General features: G+C 57.3%; 2 protein-coding genes across 4 annotated transcripts in view; one reads left to right on the top strand and one right to left on the bottom strand.

The window, feature by feature from the left end:
• KLHL40 (kelch-like family member 40) overlaps nt 1–4,170 on the top strand; it is a 7,428-nt gene extending 3,258 nt beyond the window's left edge. Inside the window, exons 3-6 of the mRNA XM_010835426.1 lie at nt 133–240; nt 438–623; nt 2,469–2,615; nt 3,611–4,170. Of these exons, the coding sequence (XP_010833728.1) occupies nt 133–240; nt 438–623; nt 2,469–2,615; nt 3,611–3,722 (553 nt within the window). The 3' untranslated portion in view covers nt 3,723–4,170. The remainder of the gene's footprint in view (nt 1–132; nt 241–437; nt 624–2,468; nt 2,616–3,610) is intronic.
• An 89-nt stretch (nt 4,171–4,259) lies between these two features.
• Nucleotides 4,260–14,030, bottom strand: part of HHATL (hedgehog acyltransferase-like) — a 16,704-nt gene continuing 6,933 nt past the window's right edge. Inside the window, exons 1-12 of one of the 3 annotated variants that reach the window (XM_010835429.1) lie at nt 12,574–12,620; nt 12,160–12,278; nt 11,671–11,738; nt 11,021–11,134; nt 10,570–10,764; nt 10,012–10,221; nt 9,602–9,773; nt 8,959–9,103; nt 8,802–8,837; nt 5,365–5,566; nt 4,827–4,968; nt 4,260–4,638 (exon numbers count right to left, since the gene is read on the bottom strand). In XM_010835429.1, coding sequence (XP_010833731.1) covers nt 4,514–4,638; nt 4,827–4,968; nt 5,365–5,566; nt 8,802–8,837; nt 8,959–9,103; nt 9,602–9,773; nt 10,012–10,221; nt 10,570–10,764; nt 11,021–11,134; nt 11,671–11,738; nt 12,160–12,265 — 1,515 coding nt within the window. In that variant the 5' untranslated portion in view covers nt 12,266–12,278; nt 12,574–12,620 and the 3' untranslated portion in view covers nt 4,260–4,513. Of the gene's footprint in view, nt 4,639–4,826; nt 4,969–5,364; nt 5,567–8,801; nt 8,838–8,958; nt 9,104–9,601; nt 9,774–10,011; nt 10,222–10,569; nt 10,765–11,020; nt 11,135–11,670; nt 11,739–12,159; nt 12,279–12,573; nt 12,621–13,996; nt 14,027–14,030 lie in introns of those variants that run through there. The other 2 variants (XM_010835427.1, XM_010835430.1) reach the window with 2 other exon arrangements.

Genomic DNA, 14,030 nt, shown 5'->3' with positions numbered 1-14,030 from the left:
GCTGGCAGGTAGCGTGGGAGCCGGGAGCTGAGCGGTCTGGGGAGTTCCGGTTAACAAGTCGGGTGCATCCCAACACCACGTGTTGGGTGGTGGGCAGACGGACAGAGAGCGCCTTACTCTCCTCCCCTCTAGGTCGTTCAAATGGGGCGAATCGGACCCGCTGCCCTATGCCGTGTACGGACACTCGGTGCTCTCCCATATGGACCTGGTCTACGTCATTGGCGGGAAGGGCAGCAACAGGTGAGGCCCGGGCCTGGAGGGGGGAGTGCAGCAGCCGGGTCGGCGGGTGGAACCGAAGCAGAGTCTCCCCGAGGCTGTCAGGGGTCTGTCCTGCCAGCCTTGGGAGGCAGCTGGAGGGACTGGGCCAAGGGAAAGAGGCGGCTCTGCCCCTCGCCTTCTCCTTTCTCACTCACTACCCCTCCACCCCGATCCCATAGGAAGTGCCTGAACAAGATGTCGGTCTACGACCCTAAAAAGTTCGAGTGGAGGGAGCTGGCGCCCATGAAGACTCCGCGCTCACTCTTCGGGGCCACCATCCATGACGGCCGCATTTTTGTAGCTGCTGGGGTCACAGACACAGGGCTGACCAGCTCAGCCGAGGTGTACAGCATTGCAGACAACAAGTATGGCTGCTTCCCGCCTCCCCACCCACTTCCACAGGACAGCCAGGGACGAAGGTCCCCACTGTAACCCTCTGGCCCCGTGGCTTTGGGCCTATATCAGCCCTCTCTGTGTCTGCCCTGGCAGGAATCATAGCACCTACTTTGAGTCTCCACTGTTCAGCTTGGACATCAGCACAGATGTAGCCCCTTTAATCTGGTCAGCAATGAGGTGGGCTTCCCCTACAAGATGGGGCAAGTGTTATGGCCAGCCTGGTCTGCAGGCGAGATCTCCCAGGAAATGCCAGGTTCCTCATTCAGAGACTCATACCGGTCATTGGATTGATGGCTAGAGATAAGAGCAGTAAACAAGATAGAAGCTACCCTGCCGAGGGAGGTCAGGAAGAAAACTGTGGACTCCGCCAGCTAAAGGGGTAGTGGGAGGATGCCCGAAGGCAAAGGAAGGCTAGTGCCAAGGCAGTTAGGAGAAAAAAAAAAAGGCAAGCCCATTGGATAAAAGGGCTTTGGTCAGGCTGGATAGAGCGTGGTGGGTGAAGGGAGGTGGGGATGGTGGATACTGGGGCTGGAGAGATGGCCAGTGGGCTGAAGCACTTTATCCCCAGAGTAGTGAAATGCCTCTGATGGGTTTTAAGCTCCCATCTGTGTTTTACCAAGATGCCTCATGGCAGACCATGTAGAGAAGAGATTAGGGATTTCCCAGGAGGTGGGGGTACAGCTGGGTAGCAAGTACTGATGGTAGCCTGGAGCTGGGGGTACAGCAGTGATGGGGCAGAAAGGATGCACCAGAAAAAGGTCTAGCCAGTGTTTCTCACATGCACACGAATCTCCTGGGGGTCATGTTGGAATGCAGATTCTGAATCTCAGGTCTGGGGAGGGATCTCAGGTCTGGGGAGGGATCTCAGAGTGTATTTCTAACAACCCCCCAGCTGATGCTGATGCTGCTGGTCCATAGGCCAAACTCAGTAGCAAGAGTTCAGGAGACAGAAGAAGCAGGATTTAGCAATTGATTGGATGGTGGGGGTGAGAGGGAGAGGTGGATGCTTTTGAGTGAGGCTGGGAGGTCATTTATCGAGGAACTGTTGAAGTTAGGTAGGAAAAATGAGGGTCCACTTAGAACATGTGGATGTGAGGTGCTTGGGTGTATCCAGGAGGAGCCTACTGGGGCAGAGAAAGGGCTGAGCTGGGGGGTGAGATCTGGGGGTCAACAGTAGTCCGTGGGGACAAGCTCCCTCAGGAGAGAGGGTGTGAATGGGAGAAGCTGAGGCTCAGGCCCTGAGGGACAGCAGGGACAGATGCTTTATTCAGCAAGGAAGCCTACGCGGTGAGGCTGGGGAGGTGCAAGGTGAAGAAAGTCATGTCAACAGAGGTGTGTGCTGTGGGCCCTGGATTCCGGTGGTCAGGAGAGCAGTTTTGGAGGGATGGAGGTCCACCCTCAGGAGTTAGGGGAGTGAAGGCAGCTTGAGAGGGTCTGGGCTGTGAAGGGGAGAAGAGAGAAGGGGCAGGAGTGCACAGGATGGTCTCAGTGGTGACTGAGGTGACCAGTAGAAGTTGGTTTAGGAGCAAAGGTGGGACCTTGGGGAGGTCCCTGGTGGGTTTCACCGGGTGTAGGTTGGATGGATGATAGGGGCACAATGAAGGGAAACGTGAGGGGCAAGAAAATGGGGAAGAAGAAAAGACCAGAGGGTGTTCCTGAGCAGTCAGGGAAGAGGAGGTTGTGCTTGCAGAATGGGTGCCTGGGAGTCGAATTTTGAAGGTTGCAACTGAAGCTATGGATGCTGGCAGGGGACAGTCACTGGGCTTGCCGAGGCCCATGCGGTCACCCCCCTCATGCCCCCTTCTTCCCATCAGGTGGGCACCCTTTGAGGCCTTCCCACAGGAGCGCAGCTCACTCAGCCTGGTCAGCCTGGCGGGCACCCTCTATGCCATCGGTGGCTTTGCCACTCTGGAGACTGAGTCCGGGGAGCTGGTTCCCACAGAGCTCAACGACATCTGGAGGTGAGCCTGCCCCCCAACACCAGGGAGGTAAGAGGAATTGTGAGCAAGGCTGGCTGGGCACCGAGGCAGCACCTGGCAGGCTCGTGGGCGGGGCAGAGCTGACCCCCTTCCAGGGAACCCTGTGGGGACGGGACAGCAGACATGCCTTGCTTAGCCCAGGGTCTCTCCACTTGGTTGGGAAAGTCTGGGTGTGCACACATGGCCCCGCACCCCACTGTGGAGTATCAGCAGTGTCACAGTCAGAAGCCGATGCCAAGGTTAGGACCCAGACCCACAGAAATTGGCCCCCGGGAGCAGAGTGGGCTTTTCCTCACTTCTCCCTCCTGAAGGGGAGAGCTGGACTAGCATTGAGAAGTAGCTGGATCCTAGCTTCTCAGTGCCTTGCTTCTTTGGCTGATCCTACCTGGGGGTGGTCGGGAGAGGTTTCAGCCATCTGGGGCAGCTTTTGAACCTTCAGCAATGCCAGTGCTGCAGGCAGCCTCTAGGGAGCAGCGCTGCTGGGAGAACCTTGGGAGAACCCTTGGGTCCTGGGAGAACAGGACCCAAGACATTGAGGGTGGTGGGGGTTACTTCTTCGAGGGTTCAGTTCAGAAATTCTCAAGAGGAGGGGATTGAGGAGGTGTAGACCTTCCTGGAAGGAGGTGGACTTCAAGGAATATGGGATTCTTGGAACTTCCCTTGGTCCAGTGGTTAAGACTCCATCCTCCCAATGCAGGGGGCATGGGTTCCATAACTGGTCAAGGAACTAAGGCCCCATATGCTATGTGGTTAAAAAAAAAAGAGCGTGGAATTCTTGAGAGGGAGCCCTTCCTAGAATGTAGGTGTTCTTTAGGTAGGTGCCCACCCCTTTCCCAGAGCATGGAAAGGAAGGAGGTGGGCCTGGGGCTGGGAGGCAGCACCTCCCAGGGGTGGCCTGCTGCACTCTTCCTGTTGGGTCCGACCCTGGACTTGGCTGACTGAGCTCTGCATCCTTGTCCCCACTCCTCCCACCCCAGATACAATGAGGACGAGAAGAAGTGGGAGGGGGTCCTCCGGGAGATCGCCTACGCTGCTGGCGCCACCTTCCTACCTGTGCGGCTCAACGTGTTGCGCCTGACCAAGCTGTGACCTGCCCAGAGGGCCTGAATGTGCCCTGTCCCCTATGCTGCAGACCACAGAGGCCTGGCCTTCTGGGTGGGGACTCCAGGGAGGAGTCCCTAGCAGAGGAGTTTGGCAGAGGCAGAGCCCACCTGGATCCCATCCCATCATGGTGCCCCAGGGACTGCTTCAGCTGGGAAAGGGAAATCGGTGCCCAGTGCTGGGGCTTCGGGCAGGGATAAGAAACTTTCGGCTTCTCCAGTGTCTCATATCCCCCAGTGTTCTTGGTCCATGAGGCAGAAGCTCATGGGGTGTCAGGCTGCACCCTGGTCCAGCCCCAGCCTGGCCGTGTGCCGGTAAATGCCCCACAGGGCTCAGCCTCCTCGCCTGTCAGGTGGGGAGCAACTCTATCGAGTGCACCTTGCAGCCTGAGTAAGTCTCCTCCTGTGAGAAGAATAAAGTGCCTTCCGAGCAAGCAGCTCAGAGTCTGGGATGAGATGCTCCAAGCAGCAGTGACCAGGTGGTTTGAAGGCCTGGGGCTCCTTGTGTTCAGCTGCTGGGCTGCCAAGGTCGGTGGCCTTGGCCGTCCATGTGTGTCTCCTACATGCTCTGTGTGCGCCGAGAGTTTGAGCCCCCTCCCTGGACCTCTAGCTCCTTATCTGGCGTGGACAAGGAGCTGGGAGACCATGGGAGGAAGGGGAAGGGAATGGCTGAACCACGGTAGAAAAGTCTTTTATTCTATCAGTCAGGCCCCATCTGGCCTGGCCTGGGCCAGGGCCCAGGAAGAGCTGAGCAGAACCCACCCCTCTTCCCCTCCGCCCCTACTCCAGCTTCTCTTTGTCCTGCTTCTGTTCCTCCTCCAGAGCCAGGGTTCGCTCTCGCTCCTTCACCAGTTGGACACCACAGTAGGTGACAAACAGGATGGCCAGCGTGGTCTGGGGGAACCCTGGGTGGGGAACAGGTTATGGGTCCTAGGAACAGAGCCTCCCTCCCCCCCACCATGACTCTTCTCTTCCCACTTGATGGTCCCCTCCCTGTTGGGTCCTTGAGGAATTACGGTGGGGTGGGGACATTTCAGGAGGTCACGATTCTCGAAGTGGATGCAGGGCACATTCTGTATCCACTGTCCCTCACCTGAGAGCAGCAGGCGCTGGGCGACCAGATCTGTGAACTCAGGGCTGTTCAGGCTTACAAGGTTGTACATGATGATGGCCCAAAAGTTCATGGCCCCAAAGACAGCTCGGACCCTGCGGGACATCTGCTCTGACAGAGAGGTCTGCTTGGTCCAGGAAAACATTGGCAATGAGGCAACAGGCCCAGGGGAAAAGAGGATACAATGAGTCAGAGGCCTTGCCCACATGGCCACAGGATCCTAGGATATGCCCGTGTCTCTGAGACTCACACGTCAGCTCTCCCTCTGTTAAACATGGGAAACTGCACCCTGGAGAGAGGACGCAGCCTGATCAACACAGTGAGGGCCAGGGGCCCCACCCTGCAGAAGGTAAGGGAGGGCCAGACACCCACAGGAGGAGTCATAGCCCTGATGACCAGGAGGGTGGTGGTGAGAAAGTTCTGGACTGAGAGTCAAGTGTGGCTGGAAGACTCCAGAGGTCAGCAGTGCCACCCACTCCAGGGCCCCAGCCAACCCCAGCCCCAGACCTTCTCTGCTCACCTCAATTTGAGATAGGGGCTCCAACTCTGCCAGCTTCTGTACCCAGAGCTCAAAATTGAGGCCAAAGCAGTTAAGGCATGACCACAGGTAGACAACATCACAAGGCCCAAGCCACAGAGTGGTGATGGCAAATGTGGCTATGGTGGCCCCCAGCTCTGGGATCACCGCAGAGTGCTCCCCACCAATGTAGTTATACACATACCTGCAGGAAAAGTGGAAAAAGGGGCTGGTGGGAGTGTGGGAAAAGGCAGGTGGGAGGTGGGCAAAGGATACACAAAGGGGGGCAGCTTCCTCAACACTATCATCCGGGGCATATTCAATATCCTGAGCCTCAGGTGGCTGCTCCGCTTCTATCCAACTTGAAAATATGGAGGGCTCAGCCTTGAACTTCCCGTCCTCTCCAGCTACCTTCCTTCTTCAAGTGACCTCATCCACAGCCAAGGCTCTGAATGCCGTCTCTATTCTGATGAGCCTCAAATGTATCTCCTGACTCATAAATCCAACTGTTACCAGACACCTCATATGAATGACTGACTCCCTCATCCCTGCCCAAACCTGCTTCATTCCCATCTCAGCCACCATCCATTCGGTTGCTGCCAGAACTCTTGGTCCCATCTTGGATTCTCAATTCCCCTCTCCGCTCACATCCAAGTGAGCAAATTGCACAGCCTCCTCTCAGTCCTGAGCACTGCTCATGCCTCCAGTAACACCACTCGAGTCCAGGAGGTCATCTCCTTTTACACAGATTATTGCAAGGACCTAAGTTTTCTCCCCGGAGAAGGTGATGGCACCTCACTCCAGTACTCTTGCCTGGAAATCCCACGGACGGAGGAGCCTGGTGGGCTGCAGTCCATGGGATCGCTGAGGGTCGGACACAACTGAGCGACTTCACTTTCACTTTTCACTTTGATGCATTGGAGAAGGAAATGGCAACCCACTCCAGTGTTCTTGCCTGGAGAATCCCAGGGACGGGGGAGCCTGGTGGGCTGCCGTCTATGGGGTTGCACAGAGTCAGACACGACTGAAGCGACTTAGCAGCAGCAGCAAGTTGCCTCCCTGCTTCTGCCTCTGCCCTCTACTGTCCATCGTCCACACAGCAGCTTTTGTTGTTATAGTTGCTCAGTCACGTCCGACTCTGTGACCCCATGAACTTCAGCATTCTAGGCTTCCCTGTCAAGGCATCTTTTAAGAGTGTAACCCAGATTACCTCACTTCCACAATTATACCCTCCCTCATAGTTCCTCATTAAAACTCAACCACCTTCCTACGGCTAGAAGATCCCACGTTGTCTGGTTTCTGCCTCCCTCCCTGACCTCATCACCCACCATTCTCTGCCTCATTCACTGTGCTTTCCCTTACCAGTCTTTCTGACACTCAGAGACACACAGCTGGTTCCTGTCTTGAAGCCTTTGTACCTATTTTTCTCTCTGCCTGGAAATCTGTCTTCCAAATTGCCTATCATTCAAGTCTCAGTTCATCTCACAGAGGCATGCCTGAACCCCAACTAAAGAAGATTCTATCCCATTACGTTCTTTTACTTTCTTCATAACACTTACCACTCTCTAAAATTATTTCTCTCTCTCTCTCTCTCTTTTTTTACCTGTTTATGGTCTGTTTCTCCCCACTAGACTCTAAGTTCCATGAGTTCAGGGTCTTTGCCATGTTCACTACTGTATCCCCAGAAACTAGAACAGTGAGTGCCTGGCACACAGTAGATAGATACTCAATAAATATTTGTTAAATAAATTTGGTTGAAGACCTGTTGCATAGCCAGTGTCTCTGTTACTTGACCTCCTCATTTCCAGTGACTTCTTCTCCACTCCACTCCAGTCACCCACTCCCATGGCCACACCCCAACTTTTTCACCACTTCTTTTACTTCTTCCTGATTCCCATCCTTCACCCAGCCCCACCTGATCTGACTCCCTAGCTCCACTTCTTCAATCTCATTGACTCCCCCTACAGTCCTCATCTCCTGATGCCCTTCTATTTTTACCACCCTTCTTAACAGGCTTATATTCAATAAGTCATCATCACAACCTAAAACACCCTTCTCCCTTACTTCTTCCTTCTCACCCATCTGGGAAAGCCCAAATCACCCACTTCCTCCTCACCTGCACCCTAGAAACTAAACCCTAATGGGAAGAATGCCACACCTTGGCATATTAGAATCCATAAATCCACCGCCTCCCACACTATCTGCGCCATCAATGTCAAAGCTTCTCTCGTCAGCTTCTTCTCCCAGGCTCTGCAGTGGCTACTCCACCTTCATCTCTCCTGCAGGTATGAGTGGGTGTGTGGTGATCTAAGCAAGGGAGGCACATAGATGCTGCCTCCCTCCATCCCCAAACAGCTCTCAGCTGATGACCTTGCCTTTTATTTCACAGAGAAAACCAAAGGCTTCAGGAAGAATCCCTCACCTTGCCACACTCACCCACCATTCTTCGGCATCCACACTGGCTTTTCTTCCTCCTCCTTGTCCTGAAGCCAGACCTCTGCCTGGCACTGGTTCCATTGCCTCTTCCCTTCTCAGGGACCACCCTCCATCAATCACCCCTCTATCCTACATTGTCAACTTTTTTCCCTCTACTGAATAATTCCCCTCAGCACCCAAGTATGCCTCATCATTTCTTGTCTATAAAACACCTACTTCTCCCTTCAGCCATTCCTGTGTGTCCCCCTTCAGTGCCACACTTCTTCCAGGGGTTGTCCACATGGGGACTTCCCTGCAGTTCCTCAGTGCCCACCCCCCAACTTTCCCTCTCCTCCCCTGCCCCTGTGTCTCCGGGGAAACGCTGAAAACCTGCAGGCAACAAACACTCATGCTCAGTCTCTAGCTTCAGCAGCATCCAACCTGCTTGCCCCCACCATGCCAGGATGGGCTTCCCTTAGCTTCCAGGGTGTCCCATGATCCTGACTTTTCTCCTGCTCCTCTGACACTCCTTTTAGGCCCTTCTGCCAGCTCCGCCTTCTCCCTTCAACTAGAGTCCTTCTTAGCACATGACTTCCTGGGAGTTATCGCCCGCTCCTTCCTGATGCCCTCAATCCAGGGCCAGGCCCTGTCCTGGCTGCCTGCTGTGTGTCTCCCCTCCACCATTCTCTCACCTCCAGGGCCCCTGCTGCTGCTGCTGCTGCTAAGTCACTTCAGTCGTGTCCGACTCTGTGCGACCCCCATAGACGGCAGCCCACCAGGCTCCCCGTCCCTGGGATTCTCCAGGCAAGAACACTGGAGTGGGTTGCCAGTTCCTTCTCCTCCAGGGCCCCTACCCACGTCCATATCCTCATCTTTCACTTAAACCTCTACCATGACCTCCTCACTCCCGCCTTGCTTCCTCTGGCCCAGGGGGTGACCTTTGAAATCGTGGACCCATCCGGACACTGCCCTGCTCAGATACTTGGGGGATGGCTGTGACATCCCGCCACCCCACCCCAACTCACTTGCAAAGCCAGTCATTGATGCCACGGTCAAAGTGTCTGTGGGAGGAGAGGAGAGCAGACGGGTTTAAATCGGCCAGGCGCCCAGCTCTGGAGCATGGGGGAAGAGGCTAAGGGAAGGTGGGGATACCGGGGGCGTGTCCCTGGACCTCGCACTCACGTCTCTGCGAAGACATAGAGCGCTGTGATGCACTTGGGAGGCTGGGGCGGGTCCAGATGGTCGAGGCGCGCAACGGTGTTGACGACTCCGAAGAGGACAGCTGCCTTCACCCAGTCGTACACCAGGTTTGAGTAGGCTAGGCCAGCTGCGGACAGAGGGTCGTTACTGCCTGGGGGCCGTCACATTGGCATCTCCTCCCGCCCCCTACCCTGCCCCGGGCCTTCCCAAATCCAGCGTGGTAACTGAGCCCAGCCCTTCCCTACGGAAAATTACCAGCTCCTGGGGCGGTCCTTGCGCCCGGACCGCCCCCATAGAGGTCCCGCCCCCACGGAGGCCCCGCTCGCCTCCGCGGAGGTCCCGCCCCACTTCCGAGGGCGGGGCTAGCCCTGGGGAGATGCTGTCGGGCTGTGGAAATCATCCCTAAGCCCCAAGTGGAGTGGGGCGCCCTCTGTAGGATACCCCTCCGGGCCTCACAGGGCAAGCCTACCTCCAAGTCCCACGCATTTCAAAGAGCAAAGCCCCGCTCCCCCACCCTTCCATAGACGCTGCCATGGCTGTGACTCCGCCGCTGTGGGGGCACAGAGGTCAGTTCTGAGGTGGCTGCCCAGCCCCCGTCCCTGTGCTGGGCCCGGCGCGCACCCACCGAGGGCGCTGTCCGGGAGACGGTTGACGAACTTGAGGTCACTGGGGATGGTGAGGATGTAGAAGAAGTGGAAGAAGACGTCCACGGCCAAGATGGCTACCACGCTGAGTCCTGCTTGGGCCCGGATACGCCACAGCTCGCCCTCTGGCCGCACCGGCTCCACCTGGCTCACCTGAGGGGACGCCCAAGTGTCTGAGCGGGGAGGCCGGCCCTGCCTGCGGGAGGAGCCCTGTCTGAATGGTGAGTCACTGTGTGGGGACCTGAAGATGAGGGGAGACGCCGCTTCATCCCGGCTGCCCCGAGTGTGGAGACCAGCCCCTCTGGCTCCTGCGAGGGGTTCACTGCCAGTCATGGTGGGGGGAAGGGGCCCAGTCCTGTCTTGGGAGCCCACAGTGTGTCTGTCTCCTCACCTGAGCGTGGAAGCGATCAAAGGTCATGATGGGTCCGAAGAAGAAGAAGGGCAGGTAGAAATTGTACTTGAGCAGGTCGGCTAGGGAGTAGCGGCGGTCAGGGTGGGCGCAGCTCTCCAGCGCAAAACTGGTGCAACGCAGCACCGTGAAACCGCAGCCCCCGTGAAACAGCACCTCTTGAAGATCAAAAGTCCCTGTTACAAACCCGCTCTGGATGGGAGAGAACAGGCCACCGGCTCACCAGGGTGCCCCTTGCCTCTGGGAAGCCCATCCCGCTTCCAGCAGGGGCCCAGCCTGGTCCTGCCCTCTCCCTCTGCTGGCGTCAGTCAGCACTGGCCGCCCAGTGCTAGTTAAGTGCTGGGGTAGAGCTGGACATTTTTGCTGAGGTGGAGGTGACTGCCTCATGGGCCAGGCATGCTCTGTAATCAAAGGGTTGACGACAGCTGGGAAAGTGAAGGAAATGCTTGGGGAGACTCTGGAGGCCAAGGGTTTGGATGGAGTAAGATGTTTGGGGTCCTGCCCCTGCACCCTCCACTCCTGCCCTGCCCCAGCACACACCTGCCAGGAAATGAGGGGGTCCAGCTTGAAAGAGGCAAGGCTGGCCAGACCGACGCCAAGACAGAGCCAGGGCTGGCCAAAGAGTGAGACAACATAGAGGCCCACACAGTGGCCAAGGAGCAGCAGCAGGTACCAAGGGCCCATGGTGCCCACCACGGCCAGGGCCCCATACACAGCGTACATCCAGGAGCGGAGCTGTGGACAGGGAAAGTGTGAAAGTGAAAGTGTTAGTTGCTTCAGTTGTGTCTGACTCTTTGCCACCCCATGGACTGTATAGCCCGCCAGGCTCCTCTGTCCGTGGAATTCTCCAGGCAAGAAGGAGTGGGTTGCCATTGGAGAAGGCTTCAGTTACCTTTTCAAGTAAATGGAAGTGGGACCCCAGGATGGCCTTCCCACAACCCTTACTAGGGGAAAGGGAGGGGGAGGCTGGGGTGGCTCAGATCCAGCTCACCTGGGGGGCAACCATTGTGCAGAGTTTAGCAAATAGCACGTGTCCGGAGAGAGCGAAGATGATGACATTGCGGAAGGAGGTGAACCACATAACCCATTCGAAGTCAGCCACATCCTGGGGCAGGTCCCGGCAGGTTAAGGTGGGGTGGGGGTAGAGTGGGCTGGTCAGGGTCCCAGCACCTTCCCCGCCCCCAGAGTCTTCTTATACATTAGTGGAGAGCAGTGGCAAAAGGTCCCTGCCTTCCCCTCTTGTGGCAAGTACCAGGAAGATAGGTTGAGAAGAATGAGGGGCCCCATATGGGCTGCTCTGCTCCTCGGAGCTTCCCCTCTGCCCAGCACCTTGCCTGACATTCTGCCATTATTGCAGTGTTCTGGGGAGGATGGTGCTGGAGGCCCTGCTGAAGCATGCCTCAAGTTGTTTCTTAAATGAGCAGGGTCTGGGCAGACTTGACGTGACCCCAGGAGGACAGAGGAGGGGCCACTGGAGGATTTGAGGCTGCTAAAATTCAAGCCAGGGACCCTCCCCACTGAGAGCCCTCTTGTTATCTGGGACCATTGGGAACAGGGGACAGTCAAAGAAGGTTTGGGACAGGAAAGTTGTGCCAGGGATCAGGGACCCCGGTCAGGTACCCCGAGGTGTGGGGAACCTACCATCTTCCGACCAATGTACTCCCAGCCGGGTCGCACAGACTCCCGGAAGGCCTTCCTGTGGGCCCCATCTGAGAACAGAATGTGGCCTCATGGGGAGGGACCCCTTCACACCCATACCTGCTTCTATTGCAAGGCTGATGCCACCCTGGGAAGAGGCGAGAGGGTCTGGGTCTCTCTCTGCCTTTGATTCTCTCTAGGTCTCACTGTGTGTCTGGGGCCTGGTCTCTGTATTCCTGAGTGTCTGAGCCTCTCTGTTTCTGTCGCTCTGGCTCTGGCTCTGTCCAGGTCTCTGTTGATTCTTCTGCATTTGAATCTCCCTGTGATTGCATTTGGCTCAACACCCCCCCCCGACCCCTTCCCTGCTCAGGGCCTAGGGACTACCCTTGAGTCTGGGGCCTCTTAAGTTTCTGACCTTGCTGGGCAGAGAAACTTGCTGAGAACCCCGGGGAAGAAGGGTCCCACCCCTCTGCCCCTGGGCTCAGCTGTTACCTTGTGAAGCCTCAAAGAGCCCCCGGCCAGCATACGCTAGGGCCCCACTCAGCACCAGGGAGTACAGGCCCAGCTCTGCCGCGGGCAACGCTGTCTTGATGCCCATAGCCTGGATGGAGCTGAGGGAGAAAGATCGGGTGAGGGCCCCGAAGCCCCCCAGCCCTGCCTAGCGCAGTTCTTGGTCCCTCGCTGAGGTAGTAGGGACCCCACTCTGAAGAGAAACTGCCTTTCCTGCCCCTTGGGGACCTCATACCATCCTTCCCCCCGACCTATCTCCCACTCCTCCCAGGCCCCCTACCATCTGGTGCCCCATCCTAGCTGCCACTCTAGCTCCCGCCCTTCCCACTGAAGGCTCATGAAAGCATTCTCTTCACTCTCAGCCTGCCTTCTTCACCTTCATTCACTCCGCCATACCTTTCAGCTGGAGCGGTCCCCACCCTCTGCTCAAACTGCTCCTCCAAGGTCTCAGATGACTTTCACGTGGAGAAATTCCCTCTGCATCACCTCAGTTGTATTTCTGGCCCTCAGGATCCCCACTCCCCCTCAGTAAATCTCCCACAGTTTCTGACAAAACCCCACCCCCTCAGGGCACCCTTCTGTGATCCCCACCTGCTCCTGAGCTGCCTTTACTTCCCAGGGCCTTCGCAGGTCCTGCCCTAGCACCAAGCCCCCATCCCTCTCATTCAGCCTCTAGCTTCTCACCGACCCCCATTACCCCACCCAGCCCCTGAGCCCCAGCCTGCCACGTCCCTGGTTCCTGCCTGTGTCCGTGGCCACACCGGCCCACTCTCTCAGTGCTCTGTATTCAGGCCCTGGAAGCTGGCTGGAGGAGTGCTATTTGAAGAGGTGCCCTGGAGTAGTGGGTGTGGGGCTAGGCTGGGCCAGGCAGACACCAGGGAGTTTGCTGGCCACTGCCCAAGGTGCTGACCAGCGTTGGGCTCAGGGTGAGCCTGGCCACTCCCTCCTGCCAGGGCCTAGCTCATCCCCAGGAGTCCTGGGTCATCTCTGGGACCTCAGTTAGAACCTGTGCCCTCTGTATTCTGCTCCAACCTAAACTAGGGCCTTCCCAGGGGCCCCATGGGCCCAAATTAAAGGGAGGAACGTGTCTAGGCATCCTTTCGGTCTGGGCTGAGCAAGAGGTGGCTGGCAGAGCCCTGTCCTGCCCCAGATCCTCCCCCAAACCTCCCTCACTGTTTCTGAAACCAGCTCCTCTGGGCCGCTAAAGTCAGCATTCTCCCTGTTGCAGTGATGGAGGCGTTATGGACCAGAGAAGGGCAGGGACCTGTCAAGGTCACACAGTGGACTAGGGACAGGATTGAGTGTTCTCAGTGAGGCCCCTGGAGTCTCTCATTGAAGAAGCCAGTCCGCTGCCCCTGCCACTACCGGGGGGCTGCCCGACCTGACTTCTCCACTGCCAGCCTGAGGGCTGAGGCACCTTCTCATGGGCCGGGTGGGGGCAGGGAGGCCCTGAGGATCAGGTTAATGGAGCAGAAGCTTGAAACCGGAGCACGGTGAAGAGCCTGCGAAATAGCTTTGTCAGCTGCCTCCCACTCGCCACTTTCCAATTTTAGCTCCCCATGGCCGGTGCCGGGTGTCCCCAGTGAGGCCTGTGTGAGCACGGCCAGTGCTGGCCCCCAGCTTGGGACCTCTCCGGATAGACCCCCGGACCTGGGCCCGCCTGTGGACAAAGGAGTACCCCCTGCCCACTGACCTGCCCGCCTCAGGTACACCTGGAGTAAAGCTGGCTTTGGAGCCTGAGGTTTGGGATGAGGAACCTGGGGTGGGTTCCTTGGGTCTCAAGAACCCTGTGGTGGCTGCATCCCTAGCTGGCACTGACCTTGAGGCAGCTGTGAGGGACCCTGGCCCACTCC

This window comes from Bison bison, unplaced genomic scaffold (genome assembly GCF_000754665.1).
Source record: "Bison bison bison isolate TAMUID 2011002044 unplaced genomic scaffold, Bison_UMD1.0 scf7180017864043, whole genome shotgun sequence".
Classification (NCBI taxonomy): Eukaryota; Metazoa; Chordata; class Mammalia; order Artiodactyla; family Bovidae; genus Bison; species Bison bison.
Note: the sequence above shows the minus strand (reverse complement) of the source record. Positions and strands in the feature narration are given on the sequence as shown.